A 19,893-nucleotide genomic window follows, 5' to 3' on the forward strand; every position below is an offset into this window, starting at 1 on the left:
GAATTACATCCAACCCACGATCGGTGCACAATCTCACGAAAGTCTTAAATAACAATGACACTAAGTTTACCATAGATAGTAGCAAAAAAGCCCGAACTTTACATTATTTCCACAAAAAAAAGAAAAATATTTTCGTGTTATGAAACAACCGTTTTGGTTTGTTTGTTTGTGCTTGTGTTATTGTTGTTGTTGTTATTTAAAAAAAAAATAGTTGGCCAATATTTTTGGAATGAAATGCTCATCGCCGAGTCAAAAACAAAAAAGCAAAAAACAGATTTTCATATATGATATATTATATAAGCATTGCGAGTAAGGTTCATCAGTACGGACATTTGTATTTACTTTAATTTTATGAAATAAACAGTCACTGTACAAATTTGGACAGTCTCAGAAAACGAAACATGTCGGTAATTCACATTTTACTTTTCTAATACAAAATAACTAACGGTATCACTAGCATGATCTAAATTGTCATTGTTCTTGTTTTTGACTTTTCTATCGACGTCATCTTTCTCAAGGACGAAATATTGATGTTTTGAATCATATGGAGTGTTGTATCTCTCCATACTCAATTTTTTCTGGTTTGAGTCGTATGTAATATCGTCTAGTGGAACAAAATATTCCGGTTGTGGGGCCGACGGCTGTACCTTGTCGTCGGCAGTTCTGTTTTCAATAGTAGAGTTCCCGACATAGTAGTTACAGTTGCCCAAGTTGCCTGCATCCTTTGATTCAAAATATGGGTATTCATGGCAGATATTATAGACAGGGATATTACTCTTTCGCTTTTCCGCTAATGCAGCTTCGTCGCTTATCTCTGTATAGACCTCGTCGTCGTTGTGGTTAGGCAAGGTCTGGGTGTAGTTTCGTTCTGGCTGAAGTAACAAAAATAATTGTGTGTTTATAACACAAGTCGGGAACTTGTACAGGCTATATCGCTGTTCGACACTAATAAAACATGTTAAACAATAACAAAGGCCAATATGTTTTAGTACCAAGACCTTTAATTTTCATTTACGCCTATATGTGCCTTCCAATGTGCAATTAAAAATATCGATTTTGATAATAAAGAAAACAGCATCTATAACCTTTTGCTACTTAAGTGTAACTTTTGTTATTTTTATGACAAATACTTTAATTGTATAGGAGTTAAAAGGACTTCGAACAACGTAAATAATATTTAATTACCCCTCTCAAATTAGTTTCCAATCTCTTTTGGGAGCTTTTCCTACAAAAAAAAATTATAAACATTTAATAACCTGAAGTAATTCAGAAAAGTAGGGTTTTGCATAAAATATAAGTAAAAATTTAAAATTCTAGTACTTAATATTTACACGTTTAGCAAGTGTTACGGGCGCCGAATGGGACTCTTGTGGTTTTGTACTCAAAATTCAATTTTGCATTGACAAAAGTGAATTTTGTTCAACAAAAATAAGTTCAGATTAACAAAATTTATAATATACTACAAATTTTCAATTCTGTGTCACAAAAGTCAATTCTGTGAATTTTGTCTAAAAAAATGTCTAAAATTCTTCTTACCTCTTTTTCATACAAATGAGGACAGCCACAATTACACCCATTATTATCACAGCAATTGGTAAAATGACTAGATATCCTTTCCAGTTGACTTCATCTTTTCTAGACAACGTGTTTGGTGCGTCTGTTGTAGCCAATTCTCTAGAGACGGTGGTCTGTTGGCCATTGTAGTATGACGACGACCGTCGGCTTTGGACTGTCGTTGGTTCTGTTGTTTTTGTTGAGACTATATTTAGATTACACGTTGGTTTCCTGGCTATAGAAAATGCTTCTGTTATGTTATACATGACATTTGACCTTTATGTTAGAAATAATTTTCATTGACAATATAAAGTAAATGATGAAAAATGAGCATTGGGACAACAACGAAATCAAAGCATTGTATTGATTTTTTATTTTGTCTAGCAAAGACTTTAATGTGACGTTGTAGACTTTAAAGCAATATACACTACCAGGAATTTTACTGCAGATTTTATGTACTTTTAATGCCGATATAAAATCAGTACTTTTCTTCCACATAACATTTCAGTAAGGAATTTCTTTGGGCAATTTCAGTACTCACCTTTTTTTTGTCATTTATCAGTACTTTGAATTTTAGTAATTTTTCAGTACTGTAAATTTCAGCCATTTTTCAGTACTGAAAGAAAAGTATTTATCGGCATTAAAAGTACATAAAATCTGTACTTAAATTCCTGGTAGTGTACATTGTTATTCCTGTAATATTTTCCTTCTTCTTCTACAAATCGACTTCTCACATTAACGCCAGTCAGAGATAAAAAAAAAAATTACTAATGTTCCAAACTTATTGGAAATATTTCATACATACCGTTTTTTAATATAAAAGTATCAAGTATCAAGCTAATGCTAAAAATTAAAATCTGTTTAAAAACACAAGTTTTTTTATACCTCTCTTAAAACAGACTCTGAAATTTCCTTGGCATCCGTTGTCCGTCCAAATATAGTGTTTGTTATCATCGGTATCTGTACCGTATGACTCTCCAATGCCATCACTATCACAGTTTGTAGAATTAACTACGCAGAAACAGTCTATAGATTTAATATTTTTAGGAACACTGCATTGTTTTCTGTCCTCTAAACTTTTACATTTGATATTTACACATCTCTTATAGCCTGTTTCTGTAATTTTCAGAGAAATAAAAAATACGTTAGTTCATGGAACCAAGGTCGAATAAAACCCTTGCTGTTATATTCTTTTTTTTCTCAAAACATTGCGTGTGCATATAAAACGCAAGGTTAAGCATGTGTATCTTTTTTCCAAATAGATAAAACTAGAAAAAGGACTTGCAGAGACTAATTTAAAACAAATATCTCCTAAACATGAAGTCCGATGTATTTACGAAGCGCCGAATAGACAAGATTTACCGTGCGCCGAATGGGACTTGATTAGACAAGACTTACCGTGCGCCGAATGGGACTTGATTAGACAAGACTTACCGTGCGTCGAATGGGACTTGAATAGACAAGACTTACCGTGCGCTGATTGGGACTTGATTAGACAAGACTTACCGTGCGCCGAATGGGACTTGATCTCTTTGTAATCAAAATAAATTTTGTGTATAGTCCAATTCACCTCAGATTGTTTGCGGTTTTTTGCGTTTATTTTTGTAATTACTCGACGGTTCTTTTCAAAAACTTGCCATTTTATTCATGTCGTTCTGTACTACGATTCCCTTACAATTATTTTTCGTTCTTACCTCCGAGATTGAGAGGTGAAATAACATGATTTCCCGCCATATTTCTGGTTCCCTGCTAATTTATTACTTTATGTGGTAAGACTCTTATTAAGTACCAGTTGTAACATTTTCATTCGGAACTTCTGGTTTTGTCTTTTATTAAAGGTAAAGAGCAGAAATATGGCGGGAAATCATGGTATTTCAGCTCTCCAATTGTGAGATAATAGGGAACATTTCAAAATATCCATAGAAACAAGATGGCGGATAAACAATACATTCAATGCAAAATTCTCGTAGGAAAAATAAATTTTGAATTTTTTCAATCTCGGAGGTAAGAACGAAAAATAATTGTAAGGGAATCGTAGTACAGAACGACATGAATAAAATGGCAAGTTTTTGAAAGGAACCGTCGAGTAATTACAAAAATAAACGCAAAAAACCGCAAACAATCTGAGGTGACTTGGACTATACACAAAATTGAATTCCGTCCCAACAAAATCATTTTTGTCGTACAAATCTAATGTTACACAGACTTGTTTTTTGATCACTTCAATTTTGTAATGACGAAACTCACTTTTTTTAGACATAATTCAATTATGTGTCACAAAAGTCAACTTTGTATGCAAATTAGTTTACAGAATCCTTTGGATATGCAATTGAATTGAAAATGTGCAGCATCATGTACACGTGTATTACAAACTTAAAGCATTCACTGCAATACCGTGGATAAGGTACGAATGTGCACGGTTTATAAACCACATAAGTGAAAGAAATATCGGATATCGTAATCGTATAACTCACTGAGTCACTTAATCTTGAATCTAAAGATCGACCATTTTAGCGTTTGTAAAGAAAAGGAAAACGAAAGTTAGACACGTTCTATGTCGGTTTTTCATCTCGCCCGACCTGTTGCAATCAACCAAATTTCGTGTGTCATACATCAATAGAATCGGAATGAAATAAAAAAAACCTATCTGTATCTGGCAAAAAAATCCTGAGGGATAGTGGAACAAAATAACCTTTCGCCGACTTCGACAGATTAACAAAATTTTCCGCACAACATATTTCTAATGGCTAATCATGGCAAGCCAAAGTGGACAAAAATGAGTATTTTCTAATATTAAAGAATGATTTTTTAATATTACAAATTCATTTTCTAATATTACAAATTAGATTTCTTATATCACAAGACACTTTTTTAATATTAAAAAATCATTTTTAAATGTAATTGAATTTCTAATATTAAAAAAACGATATTTTTAATATTAGAAATTGATTTTCAATATTAGAAAATGGGTTTGTTGTATTCAATTGCGGTTTTTTAATATTAGAAAATCATTTTGTAATATAAAAAAATGTGACTGATTTTGCAATATTGCAAAGTGATTTTCTAATATTACAAATTCATTTTCTCATATTACAAATTCATTTTGTAAATATTACAAAATGTGTGATGTTTTATAATATTACTAAATCGGGAATTTCTAATATTACAAAATGAATTTCTAATATTAAAAAATATTTTCTAATATTAAAAAAATGATTTTGTAATATAAAAAATTCATTTTCTAATATTACAAAATATTGATTTTTGTCCACTTTGGTTTCACATAGATTCATTTCTTTTTCCAGCAAAATTTGGGACAAATGCATTAATACAAATTATCTTGTCAAATTTTCACAAATTTGGTCGGCAAAAGCATTTTATAGTTGAGTTGAAAGATGTCAGGAAATGATCACGTGATTCACCAGGGGAAATCCCAATAAATCGTAAGTATAAAAAATCGCGTATTTCAAAACCTGTTTTATCAAACAAATCTCATGAAAACGTATAATAGCAGTCTTAGTCATTTCAAAACAGTTTTACTGTAGAATGCAACTTAACAGATTTCTTTTAATTTTCACTTTAAATGGCCTTAACTGTCCTGCATTGCTGGAAGTCATCGAAAACTGCGACTGCGAGACCCGCGGTTACAATATCCAATGAGAAACCTTCTTACAAAATCGTGATGAGAGAATTCATTTGCATATCCAAAAGATTCTGTGAACTAATGTGCATACAAAATTGACTTTTGTGACTTCATTGAATTTTTTTCTCACAAAATTGACTTGTGAAACAAAATTCAATTTTGGGACACAGAATTGACTTTTGTGACACAAAATTGAAAATTTGTTGTATGTTATAATTTTTGATCATCTGAATTCATTTTTGTTGAACAAAATTCACTTTTGTCTGTACAACATTGAATTTTGAGTACAAAACCACAACAGTCCCATTCGGCGCCCGTAAGACTTGCATTGATCGCACATTAACCTCATCTTTCAATTAGTACTTTTTTTTAATCTTGCGTAATTTGTCTTACAGGTTCGAATACTTTTTACTGTAAAGATTCAAAGTATAGTACTTGATAGGCTGGGCCGTGCATGTAAATCAGTCATCTACTTGCTTGACGTAATTTTTTTTTTTTTCAAATTTTACGTATGAAGATTTATCCTGCAATGAGGTTATTTGTTAAACGAATAAAGGTATACGGTTATTTTTTTTTTTGCTGTATCCGTACATTAGCAGGTTATCGACTTTCTGGCTCCTCCCACTCACGTGATCGGCGGAACTACTTTTTTTCTGGTATGCGTAAATTAATCATGGCCGCCACCATAGATACGATATAAACAAATTGCGATTGCGTATCCGGTTAATCTTTTTTTTTTGCTGTTTTGTTTCGTTTTCACCTGAATGAAATAAAAGATTTTATGTAAACCAAATAATGATTTTGTTTGTATTTTTTTCACCGTCATATATATGGCAAATCCCAAATCTCGTTCAGATTTGATTTATTATCAGTTTGCAGACGACTTCCAATATACCAAACAGAAACAAGTCAGCTTCCACCTTCCTCGCGAAATTCAAAACTTTAATGTTCTTAAAATCGACTTTACAACATTCAAAATATTTGTATTTATTGTTCATTTTACTTATTTGTCTCTTGGAATTAAATAAATTTTGATACATTGCTTATTTTCTTCAAACAGCTTTGACATATTATATGGTGCGGATTGAATTTCAATGTTTACTGAGTCATGCGCCATGCGTATTAATTTTTTCTTCGGGTTTAACGATCGGGGCTCCTCAGGAGATATGCATTTTAAAATTTTATTTCAAAAATGTACACACGCACAAAACTAGTAATATAACAGGATAAAAATAATATAGGTACATCGTCGAAAATTATTGAAGATATGTGTATTCGGCTTGGAACGGGGGAAATAGCTCGGCGGAGCCTCGCATTTCCTACCCGTTCCATCGCCTCATCAAATATCTTCAATAATTTCCGACAATGTACCTATATTGTATATATATCCGTATACTATAGATACATTTCCTCTATTTTCTTGTAGATGTAAGAAAGCGTTAAGAAAATAGATTGTTGTTTGTTTGTTTGATTATAGCTGAAATATTGCTGCCCGGACGTTAAACCCCAACAAACAACAAACAACAATCTATTTTCTTAACGCTTTCTTTCATCTACGCGAGTTTTATTTTGTTGTTGATTTTAATGTAAAAGACTTTCGAATAATAAGACCCGAAATTCTATCCGAAATATGATTGGTTGATAAAATAAAAAGACATTAAAATCATAGAGGACTTACCGTTACAACATTTTCGTTGTGAACACAACACCGCCATTTCTTCCGTCATATTTCCTGCTTATTTTCCCTTTGTTTTTTTGTGAAGGTTGTAATTACACATTGTTGGTATTAAGAAGGAGTGTAAAATCGTGATACACAATTTACATACAAAATGTCCCTACATCTTTTATGGATGAGCGGCTTTGAGATGTCACCTAGGGCATGTGCATGTACTTAAGTCTGGCTTATTGTCAGATGTATCATTTATAATAAGTTTATCTGCTAGTTTTGTGTGAAAGAAGATGCATATGGCAATAGCATTTAAGTAATGACAAAAATAAGAATCAGAGGGACTCAGAAGTCCCTTACACTTAAAATAATTAGCAAATAATTCATGATGCTGAGGGTCATTCTACTTCGGTCTATTTAATTTTTTGGGGTGACTAACCGATCCATTTATTGCCGTTTGACCATCAGCATCGTGAAATTTTTGCTAAATATTTGATTTGGATTCAAGAAAAAAAAATACAGAATGGTTTCCTTTTCGACGAACCAGGCACGTGATCTAGAATTAATAGATTATTGGTTCTTGAAGTTTAAGTTGCTCATTTATCTTGCATTTATTTGGTTTGGTTATTTCCGGATATTCCCTTTCTTTTTTTTCTTTGTTAGATGTTTGTTGTTTTTTTTTTGTGTGAAATTTTTGTGATTGTAAGTTGGAGTTTCTGTCTCTTTTTAACAAATAAAAGAGTGTAAGTAGATTTTATACATTGATTTAGGTATGGGTTTGCTTCATACTAATTTCTTAGTAATCGCCTCTGTGTTCTCAAGGTAGCATGCTCGCTACGTGTGCGGGAGGTCATGGGGTCAATCCCCAGCCTGGTCATACCAAAGCCTTTAAAATTTGTTGTTGTTGCTCTCCGCCAAGTACGTGTAGCGGTATTTAATCGGCTCGGAGTCAGAATAATATGTCAGAGTGGGATGACATGCCTTCCTGTGAGCTGTTGCGTCTTTGAGCTAGCACAATAAAGATGGGTCTATTCGATTACTTAAAATCGTTCTTGTACTGCATTGCATGAACAATATGTCAAAATAACGTTGAATAAAAACAATCAAACAATCTAACTGATTTCTTCTCCAACACGACATGGCTAATTTTATGTAGCAATAATAGAATTTAAGATTTAGCTTAAATTCGGTTATCGATGTGCCGGAAAACGTTCCGTCTTTTGTCGAGTTTTATTATCTGAATAGTGACGTCACTTGCGTTGACCATTTCTTGATCAAAAAGATAGTGTGGGTCAGACGATTTTTGAAGTCCCTCCCACCTCGCCACATTTAAAGATATGCCACATTTTAATATATTACATGTATCATTAAAATATTCCTCAAAGAAAGATAAAAGAGTAATCAAGGGAACCAAGGTTATAGCGGTAATCAAAAGAATGTATTCCAGGGACAAAAACCCTTGAATTTTTCCTGGTTTTTGCTGTTTTTTTTTTTTTGTTTGTCATATCAAATTTATCAGTGATCATCTCATTTGTATATCATCAAATGTTCAGCTATCAACTATTATCAACAATTCGGCCACAGTTAAATATGAAGATGGGATTCAAGAAATGAAGTTTCAGTATATTTCATCCCTTGAGGACTCGATCAGTACATCGCAAAAGGACTCGACAACTTTCATAATAAAGATGGACTCGCTCATTGTGTATGGTGTACAGGCACATTTGCTGCATGTTATAGACTTCGTGCTGTGCTAACAGCTTGTTTAAGGGGTTTGGATATCTCACCTGTGTTTCCCAGGGTGATCAAAATCTTATTTTTACATTACCATGATTTTTGGTGATGAATATTTATTTGAATTGGTTGCCATACCAGCATTTTGCGATAACCATTTGGACATTTTCATCTTGCGATTTGCAGATATTTGATATTGATTAATAATGACTTTGATTGCATTGATTTTGATATTTTCTTATATTGAATATTGATTTGTATAAATTAAACTGTGGTCCTTACCGCCAACTGTTAATTTTATTTTGTCAGGCATCTTGGATAACATTCTAATTATGGGATAACATAACCCTCTGTCCATTCCATTTCTCGTTGATAAGGAATGGAACTAGAAAGTAACTAAAATGACCGCTAACCAAGCTGTCTGCCTAAGAGTTAATAAAAAAACACAATTCTTCATGTAGTTTTAACATCAATCACTATAACCTTGATAACAATGAAAGTAAATGAGATTATATTTAAGGCGTTTGTCCATCACCTTTTGCCTACATATTATGCATACAACTAGTACAATAAGGTAAGTAATAGGTCTAGACGTAACATGCCGTATATTATTTTATGTCATTCTACAGTTTTGTGATTTCTTCCGTGCCGCTTGCCTCAGTATTCAAATCATTTCCATTTACAAGTTCCGAATTTTCAGTGTCTTTTTCTAAAAGCCTGTCTGAAAATAAATTAATGTTGTTATCATAATGCACGTTTTCGTCTAAGTTTGCTGGAGAATCGCTGTTAACCACATAAGAATTATTTTGAACATCGTCTGTACATGTATTTCCAATCTCTAAATTTTCACTGCCATTTTTTAATATAATGTCACTAGAAGCTTTCGTTTCCGTGTCTTCGTTGTGTTCTTCGTCGCTGAAACAAAGCTCTTCTTTTTCACAGATGATTTCTAAATTTTGATTACTTGAATCATTTTTCTGTCCAGAGTTTTTACTCGCGATATTTAAGCCACCGTTTGTGGCTTGCCCATCCTCTGATAAATCAATCGTCACAAACCCATCTTTTTTGTCGGGTAAATCAGCAAAAACATTTGTTGTACATCCCTCTGCGTCAGAATACCTCGGGGCTAACACAGAACCAGATACAACCTTAAAATAGTCAGTAAAATACAAAATTATGATAAATATGCATTTTCTAATGACCAAGCCTTTTCTACTGCAACCGTAGTTTAAGTAGTCAGAACATTAAATGAATCTATAGATGTCTCAAACGCTACGTCAGTCATGTGTTCCGATTAATTTTTTTGGTTATCTCTCTAAAAATGGTTGGTTTTTTTTTCGTATATCTGTTACAGTATAAAGACAGAACAAATGTGTATATTGACCTTACAAGCACTTTGATATACGAAATCGACTCGAATCCTGGGAAATATTCGACACAGCCAGGCATTTACCCGCGATTCAAACCCCATCCACAAATGTTTCATGTAAAGTCAGTGCACTATTGCGTCTATTTGACTAAAGCCCGGTTTCATAAAAAAAAAATTCTCAAATTGAGATTTTCCTCAAATCTTCAATTTCAAGCGATCTGATTGGTTGAAATTTGAGTAGAGGAATGACTTGAGGAAAATCTCAATTTGAGATTTTTTTTTATGAAACCGGCCCTTGTTCACTACATATGAACAAAATATTGACGTTTCATGTAAATATGAACTGTGGTGATATAATATGGACATGATATATTCAGCCAAATGTTCATTTATTTATTTGTGTATTGTATTGTTTAAACAAAGTGGCTTGCTTAATTCTTATTTCATATGTGAAAAACAGAGCTACCTCAAAACAAGGTAATGCAAATTTAGATGTTCCTCCATTCTTTTTTCGGTTTTAGTCAATTGTTTAGTCCGAAATACTTACTGGGTTATCACTAAAACTGACTTTAGCTCTTCCTTCATTTCTCCTCTTATAACCTCTTCTAGAAATAAGTAAGGTAATGAAAGTGTGGTGATATATTCTTTATAAATTAATATAAATCTTTAGGTTCGAATTTTTCAATGGTTTGCAAACTAGAAAGGCAAATGTGTATGTTCAATTTTTTTGCAAAATTCTTTAAACAAACATAAAACATATGATGCAATTACATAATACAAACTTACCAAAAGGGTTAACAAGCAGTTAGTAAATAATAAATTGTAAACTATTATCATCTAAGTGAGACATAGGTTAAAGTAGACATATTCAAGAGGTAAACCTGTAGTCCATCATGTAACAAACTTTTGGTTCAAGGTATCTGATCACGCAGATTTCACATACATATTTTGTTTCACTTTCTAAAGGAAAATAAGTCATTTATACAAAACAAATACTGAATATTTTTCACATATGCATGCAGAATATAGAAGCCAACAAAACTTACACCACATACCATTTCCTTATGCCCCATTCCCCAAAGAAAATTATCGTTCATTCCCCATAGAAAACCCATATTTCCCAAAGAATCCCATTGCATTCTTTATTATGATAATGCATTATCAACTTAAAATTACTTGTAAAATCTTCAGCATCTAAAGCCTTGTCTTAAATAAAGAATAAATAAATACATTCAAACTGATTTCCCAATTTTCCAATTCAAAATCCCCACCCCAATGCGAAATCCAAAAATACATGCTAAAAAATGATCACCCGATGCAAGGACATATGATAAATCTTATAAAGTAAATAAAGCACGAACTTAGCTGAGTACTTTACGAATGGCTGCAACTTCGACATTCAGTGACAAAAGTATGAATGCTTTTAATACATGTACATTCATTCTGAATCATTTGAGAAACACATCATAAGAGGGGAAAATCCGGCAAATCTTACTACAGCATTACTCACTTTTTCCAGTACTTGGCATAGCAAACAAAGGCAGCTACGAGCAAGGCTACAACGACCAGTGGGACAAATATTCCAATAACTATTGTAATATCATCAGAATACTCCTCATAAGTGGTAAATAATGACGTGTTATCCAGATTTAGAGTAGAATTCGAATTAAAGATTCCATCTGAGGTCCAATCGTCGTTATGAATTAAACTGGCGTCATTAAATGAAACAGTTGAAGTCGCAAAATCACCGGTAGGCGTCACTGACGAGTCTAGAACAGTCACAGATGGGTGAATTGAAATGTAACTTTCCCCATCAGAAACAGCGGTATAACTAGCATTAATAGTCGAAGTAATCAAATTTGGTTCTAATGTTACACTTTTGGTAATGTCAACAAATAAACTATTTCCATTTGAAGTTTGCGTTATAGGTAGTGAACTGTCTGCATGACTTGTTAGAGCGTCACTGGAAATTGGACTGGTTGCAATGTAACGTTTAAAAAAGCTACCCGTCGAACTCAACAAAGTATTTCTTACAGGATCGCCACTAGAAAGTGAGGAATACAAGGCTGTATCAAATGACCCTAATTTGCTGCCAATACCGTTTCCAGAAACAGAGGAATATGATGCACGGTCTGTAAAAATTTCACTATCACTGGTTACAGTAGAATAAGAAGAGGACAGAATATCTGACGAATTGGACAAAATAGAGCCAGTAAGACTGGGACCGTCAAAAACATTGTTAGAAGCACTAAATGGAAAACTGTTTTCAGGTAATGTTTCCGTAGGATTGATGCTACTGAAAAGACCGATACTTGTGCTTGCTGTATTGTCGGATGAAATTAAAGCAGCTGTGTGACTTGATAATGACGATGTAGCGTTGATTTCCATGGTGGTCCATTAAATCATATCTACAATCATGAAAAATAATTGAAAGGAACTATGCACAATGTTTCAAAGAATATGAAGATGCTGGACCATAATTAATTTCGTAATGCATTTCATATACCGGTTTTGAAAAATAAAAAAGATCAGTCCCTTCAAACTCAATAAAACTTCACTACTTTAGAAACATAAAGAAGTAAAGATTTCTATGAGAATTGCAGAAAAAATCACCATCATTTTTATTTATATTTTAACACATATGCGTAGGAGATTTCGTAGACACGGGGAGATGGCCTAAATTTTGACCCTCTTTCTCTGGACCAAACCACAACTTTCACAAAAATTTGCAGAATAAAAAAAAATCCATGCAATTGTTATACTAAGCAAAAATGCTTATGATAGCAAAGATAAACAACCTTGAATAAATTCACTAAAAAGGAACTATTTTCGTTAATTTTGATAATGTATCTGAACACCTCTGATATGCCCCTACTTAGTGTTTCAAATCAAATCGTAACATGGATTAGAGATTCGGATATATCGGTGGTCTTTCAACCCTTTTTTTTTTTTTTTTTTTTTTGTTGTTGTTGCTGTTCATTTATAATCCACATTTTATGGGAAACTACATGGCGATCTTCGTTTTTTTTTCAGAATAGACGATCTAGAGAGGATGGCCGCCTTAACAGTTGCATACTAACATTATTTCTTTTCGATGTATAGCATGACAGTATAACATGATAATAGCAACAAGTTTGACGTAGGCAGTTTATCTAAACCCCGTCAGAAACCCCAAAATAATGTATTGGCTCATTTTTTTTTTAAATTACTGACGCCCCAGGGAAGGCTCTTGACAGGTAATAAAACAGTGATTGCAATCAAATATAACCATTTATATTTATTTTAACAAAATAAATAAATAGCTTTGCGGAGGCAGCATGATACGGCCGCAGTGGTCGAACCCTGAAGAGTTGGGGCAAGTGTTGACACAAAATTAGTTTTTGACACACTTACGTATAGGGATTTAAAATTCATTATGGACGCAACGATTGGTTAAGACACTATATTGCACAAAATTTGAAATTCAAATAACAATTTTCAAAATTTCAGACCATAAAAAAAATAGAAAGTCGATTTTTTTGGGGGGAGGGGGTGGGCCCCTTTGACCCGAACTCGAAAACGGTCCAAAACGTATCGAATCTGTTGATACCTTTTGTTTACCAGAATTAAATAAGGAACACAATAAAAAAATAATCAAAATCGGAAGAAAGACAAACATTCTGCATGGGCTGTAATAAAACACCTATTTTTACCCCTTTTTGGTCCCTAAATCTAAAACGGCAGGACCACAAACTCCATATTATAAAGAAACCCTCCTTTAGTGATTAGTAAAATCATTTCAAAATTACATAACAAATGATGAACCATATCTTAGTTATCGCAAGAAAACCAAGCGTTTACTGACGACGACGACGACGACGGCAGCGCCATACCTAAATACGACCGCGTATTTTTTTCGGTTGTATAAAAACAGCGATTTAATGCGATGTTCTAATTCAAAGCAAAGAACAGAGTATGCCAACAAATTCCGGAGCTGAAGGATGAAAATCTTCAGAATTTGACACTTGGTATGCACCCGTGTGAACCATCGTCGGTTTCAATGCTGTACCAGTAGTACTATATATATAGTATATAAAGGAGAAAAAGCACACACCACAAAAACTTGAAGTAAAGGTCAGATGTTTGAGTTGCTGTTCCAAATTAAACATCATATAGTGAGAACCATAATTAGTGTCTTCTTTGACTAAGGGTTTCATTTTCAACTCTGATTTGGACATTGAATGAATTCTGATTTGGACATTGAATGAATTCTAATAAGCAAATCTGTCACACTAAAACAGAACCGAAACTTCATGTAATGAAATATCGTTATATTGTTCATAAATTTCGGTTTTGCTTATGAAAGTAAAACGTTCTATTTAGAAAGACTTGAGTAATATATGACTTATCAAATAAAGTATGTCAAAAACATATCGTTAATTTTGTAATTTATTATACACTGTTAAACTTGCAGTCATTAATGCCATAAATTGAATAAGTAATGTCAATGCCCAGATAAAATTATATTTTGCCTGTTATCTACCATGATTTTGATAAAGTAATTGCATGACTATAGTTAACACCCAAATGCTTGATACCCACACTTTTTTATTCAATGGTAACTTGAATTAAGCAGACCTACACTAAAAGTCAGATTTTAAAAGTACAAAAAAATGCTTCCCTAGAAGTGTATATACAGTGGTGATACACCATAAATATTATCGGCATAAAATTTTCCGAGTTTAACTATGTATTGAAACCGGTTACTAGAAGATGAAAGATTAAAACTACAACAATATAAGTAAAAAAAGCGTAAGAACAGCAGTCAAAAACTGAACAAGAAATATAGTAATGAAAACTTACCATATCTGGAATGGAGAAACCAAACCACAGAACTCCACGAGAAACAAAAGTAAGATTAACACAGAACTCCACGAGAAACAAAAGTAAGATTTACATAGAACTCCACGAGAAACAAAAGTAAGATTAACACAGAACTCCACGAGAAACAAAAGTAAGATTAACACAGAACTCCACGAGAAACAAAAGTAAGATTAACACAGAACTCCACGAGAAACAAAAGTAAGATTAACACAGAACTCCACGAGAAACAAAAGTAAGATTAACACAGAACTCCACGAGAAACAAAAGTAAGATTAACACAGAACTCCACGAGAAACAAAAGTAAGATTAACACAGAACTCCACGAGAAACAAAAGTAAGATTAACACAGAACTCCACGAGAAACAAAAGTAAGATTAACACAGAACTCCACGAGAAACAAAAGTAAGATTAACATAGAACTCCACGAGAAACAAAAGTAAGATTAACACAGAACTCCACGAGAAACAAAAGTAAGATTAACACAGAACTCCACGAGAAACAAAAGTAAGATTAACATAGAACTCCACGAGAAACAAAAGTAAGATTAACACAGAACTCCACGAGAAACAAAAGTAAGATTAACATAGAACTCCACGAAAATAGCAAAGTTATACATTTCATACATAGTTTCTGGCTAGGGTGTTAATTTGATCTCGTTGACTAAAATACATGTAGTACAAATAAAAATGCTATGAGCAAAAGCAGAAGCAGACGTTCCTGCTACCTTTCCCGCTCTGTGACCTACTTAGTAAATGAGTGAATTTATATCACAAGTCGCCTCACTCTCCATGATTCGTAATTCTTATCCAAATTTGCATCAAATATGTAATTATTTACAAAAGTATAAACATTTTCAAATGATCTCTGTTAAAAATCTGACAATTTGTATCAGTCTTCTGACCACGAGGTGGCATTCCTTTGTAATGTATGAACGTTCAATTTCTGTAATATATTTGGGTAGTAATGTATATAGGGAGTAGACATAAATATTTGTGTTTTTATACCCTACAACATTTACAAATATCAAGAGACCATTTTCTTCTGAAGAGGACCAAGCGCGTCTTTTTAGCAGCAGGTGAAGACACATTATTCATTTAAAATAGAAGTACATGTAATAGAGAAATAAAAAAGGTGCTGAAATCTTTAATTACTTTTTTTTTTTAAAGTCCTAGGCCTCCCCATGATTGGTACTTTTTGGTCTTCTGTTTGCATATGTTTTGTAAAATTCGTTCCCTTTGTGATAATGAAGATTTATCAGATCTTATCTCAAGCTATCCATTTTTCTTTTTGTCAAATAATGACAATAAGCCTTTATACCGGGATTTATATAGCCAAGAATTGCTAAATAGTAAATCTCACTGGGAAAATGACTATACAGTAGTTCCCCCTTTATAGCTCATTTTTAACTTCAGCTGACGATAGTAAACATCAAACTATGATTTTTTTTTATGCTAATTTCTTATTTTTTATGTTAAAAATCATTCAGGGTTCATCGCTATCATTTTTACATACGTTTTCTCTATAAGAACTTTGGATAGAATTGATCGTCGTTTAGTGTGATCTTTGAAATATCTTCATAAAAAATTATTCAATGTTTTGGCCAAATCAAATCATAATTATTGTCTTTGGCATCAATATGAAGCTGAATATGGAAATTATAACCTGTCAAGGACAACACTTATCAGAACTTTCTGATGCCATTTACATCAACTTAAACACGTAGTGTTTCTTGTAATAATATAAGCAAATCTGGTCAGCATTAAATGCGTGGGAAAGAGGGAAGAAATATATCTATTAAGCAGCACTTTAGAAAGACTTCGAGGATTTATGGTTTAATTTGAAATGGCCGCCTATGGTCCTTATGGCTTAACAAAATCTAGTTCTTATAATAAATTTAATCTTTAAATCAAAACATGGCTCAAGTATAACAACTAGAAGTGAAATTAAATGAAATTTAGCTATTCTACCGCTATTTGTCAAGTGTGGAATGCCTATATAACCATTCTTCCATATAATATCCATTTCCGTGCAGATACGGGTAGGGGAATTGGCCCTCGAACATGTAAGCAATTTGTTTCCTTTATTTCCACATCTCAATTGCAATTTTTAGATGGTGCATATTTAGACGTAAAGTTAGTTATTGCTATCTTATCTTGTACGAAAATTTGTTATAATGTTTTATTTTTACCTATGCACAAAAATATGATAATGTATATATGACTGCTATACAAAACTTCAAAGCTCGAAAAAGCTACAGTAACGTCCGTAAAATAAACCGTTAAAAAATAAAACGTTATAAATTTTTGAGGGTACGCCTGCACTGACAAAATATACCCCTGAAGGTGTATCAAATTCTCAGTTTGTGTCGTACTGAAGATTCATTAATAAACATTTACTCTGATGCACGTAAGTTAACAACAACAGATGATGTAGAGATGAATGCATTTTTTTCCGTTCACAAAATGTGATGACGCCTAAGTTCTGGGGCTCCATAAATTATCAGCTGTATAACTACAAGTACTATGACCTTTCAGTACCGTACAACTGCTTTGTGTGATTAGGCAAACATCGTAAATTTCATCGTGTTAAAAAATCGCAAAAGTAAAACACACAAGATTAGCTGCTTAAAATATTATGAACAAACTCAAGCTCATCTCTAGTCAAAAATTCTTATTTTCATGTTCATGTCCACAGAATACCATGTTCATACAGAATTTCACTTTCTATAGGTTGACAAAACAATCAACACACATGGTGTACTGTGAAATGTAATAAAAACGAATGGGGACATAAATTATAACGTTTGAAAACTCCCTAGACATTTTTCATACTAAATGTACATGTAAACCATGTCCCTGACGATATGCATGTATCGTACTTGTACATTGTAGGGTATGATATGAACTTATTACATAAAACTTGACGCGCCGAAACATTAACACTGTCATTCTGTCAGCCACATATTGAGACTAAATAAATATGTCGGTCACTTATACATGTTGTTACTTCTTGATAAAGCCATAAAGTAGGTGATTCTGAAGTTTATTTTTTTACCTTCAATCTCTCTAATTCTGGTTTGTATCTATTAGTATAATTAACATACATAAATAATGTAGGTTAATTAATGCAGTTCGATACGAACCGAGTGAAATGTTCCATTTGTTCCGCTCTAATTAATCAAAAAGTATCATACATTACAGCCATACATTATAGTCTGTTCCGATTTTTTTAACGGAGCCCCATCCAGAACCGGGTTAATTCTGGTCCTTCATTGGCGTAGACCTTTCTAAGATAAAAAGGCGCTTATATTTATCATTAAACTTTGAAATTTCTGAGGTAACGGGGAAATTGTAAACCTATATCAACATTGCGCGAGTCCGTCAAAGTGTCCATGTGAGCAGCTCTGTCAGCAGACAGCCCACAATTCGTCAGATATATAATTTGATGACCATACCGACCTCTATGGTAAGCTGTCAAACAGGAGTAATAAAAAATATGTTTTATACTTCGATCACTGATTTATGGAGTTTTGATGATATATTTACTTGCGACACCGTGCCGTAAATTAGTATGTTTACAACTAATGACCTCACTTTACAATGATATGTTCACACGCCCAAATACAAGAACCACAACTAAAACCGGATGAAACTGTCATATCTATCTTCACCACACTTTTTTGTTTAATTTTCCGGATGTTAACATGGGCTAGAACTCCCCGTCCCCATTTTTGTCGTAAATTTGTGTTAATTTCGTGTATAGGCAAATAATAGTGGGAAACCCCCCCTTACTTCTGAAAGCCAGTCCCTTTTCAAAACCTCTGAATCTGCAGCTGAATAAATCGTTTTTCACTCCGCTAAAGTTTCGCTTTAATCCATGTACGTTAGTGTTCTCTACTAGCCCATTTCTTACAGACTAGTTTCATTATACATGTATTCATTTCTTGGAAATACGAATCGAAAAAAAAAAACACACAACATATCAATTTTTCATGCACCATTCACACACCTGTTCAATCATTAACTGTTTTTCCAGTAACTAATCCATCAATAGTTTATATTTTGATTCAATATCACGATAACGCAATCTTTAAGTCCCATAGAAGGAATAACCACACCAAATTAGGCTTGGGTTATATTTCGAAGAAAATATCAGTACAGCTTGAACATTAAGTTTCTTTTGGTTAATTAAATAGTCAGTGCATTTGAATATCACTTCATTATGCATGCCGCCATTTAAATTAAATTATGTATCAGCCAAAAATAATTTTCGCTATACAACCTACCTATATTGAGATAATAATTGTCCAGTGTTACTTTTTCCTATTTGTCACAATATAATTATTTCCCAACTACAAGCCCTAGATGTTAGACAGTGAACTATTTTCTACACGTCTCAATAAAACCTATACTAGTGACATGAATATACAGCCGTTTTGTCAAGTGTTGATTGTAAATGACCTAGGGTGACAGTTAATTATAATATGACCTTAGGTGACAGTTAATTATAATAACAGATTAGATACCTCTGGGACATCACTCTCTCCCCCACGTAATGTTGCACAGCCAAATGCACCAATTAAACATGAGCCAGTTACAGTAACAATCCTGCCTTCATCATTTGTTTGTGTTTTTCCTTCCTACTATTGTTTTTTGAACGCAGTCCAGATATTTCCCTGCAATTATGTGGATATTCTTTTTATTCCTACCTTAGATAAGAATTGTTCCTAATTCATATGTTTCTGTACAATGCAGATAGTTGTGTAGTGTAAATTGCAGGACCAGGTGTATAATACCGCAGTAAACAGGACATGTAAACATGATTTTAATTGTTTGATTGTTGTTTGATGTTCAGTTTACAAGAAGACACCGCGGTGATGGAAGATCTTTGCTATTTTACTTGTATGTGTACATATATCAGATTGTTAGTTTAAGTAATTGCTCTGGGAATGTGGTTCTGACACAATGGACGATTCTTTCCATTAACTCGGAGATAAGAGTTTGTGGACACTTAACTGCTTTTCAGCAATACTTTTGTGGATTTTCGGGCATGGTGTTGCGAACG

At 33.1% G+C, this 19,893-nt stretch overlaps 2 protein-coding genes across 4 annotated transcripts; both read right to left on the minus strand.

Annotated features, from left to right (window-relative positions):
- Positions 1-271: 271 nt before the first annotated feature.
- On the minus strand, positions 272-7,002 carry LOC148627563 (uncharacterized). The gene is made up of 5 exons (XM_088574837.1): positions 6,876-7,002; positions 2,440-2,670; positions 1,537-1,789; positions 1,186-1,225; positions 272-872 (listed from the first exon to the last, which is right to left on the minus strand). The coding sequence occupies exons 1-5, from the start codon at positions 6,922-6,924 to the stop codon at positions 420-422; spliced, it is 1,026 nt and encodes a 341-aa protein (XP_088430963.1). The 5' UTR covers positions 6,925-7,002; the 3' UTR covers positions 272-419.
- Positions 7,003-9,046: 2,044 nt separating this feature from the next.
- On the minus strand, positions 9,047-19,583 carry LOC148627564 (uncharacterized). 3 transcript variants are annotated; one of them, XM_088574812.1, is made up of 4 exons: positions 19,355-19,583; positions 11,477-12,374; positions 10,514-10,571; positions 9,047-9,745 (listed from the first exon to the last, which is right to left on the minus strand). In XM_088574812.1, the coding sequence occupies exons 2-4, from the start codon at positions 12,352-12,354 to the stop codon at positions 9,221-9,223; spliced, it is 1,461 nt and encodes a 486-aa protein (XP_088430938.1). In that variant the 5' UTR covers positions 12,355-12,374; positions 19,355-19,583; the 3' UTR covers positions 9,047-9,220. The 3 variants fall into 3 exon arrangements, with proteins under 3 accessions (XP_088430938.1, XP_088430948.1, XP_088430931.1); XM_088574822.1 differs by lacking the exon at positions 19,355-19,583 and adding an exon at positions 19,115-19,279 and having other exon boundaries at positions 10,514-10,568; XM_088574805.1 differs by lacking the exon at positions 19,355-19,583 and adding an exon at positions 19,115-19,279.
- Positions 19,584-19,893: the final 310 nt, after the last annotated feature.

The sequence above is a fragment of the Perna viridis genome, chromosome 1 (genome assembly GCF_037379345.1).
Source record: "Perna viridis isolate PV_CMFRI_1.1 ecotype Kerala chromosome 1, ASM3737934v1, whole genome shotgun sequence".
Taxonomy (NCBI): domain Eukaryota; kingdom Metazoa; phylum Mollusca; class Bivalvia; order Mytilida; family Mytilidae; genus Perna; species Perna viridis.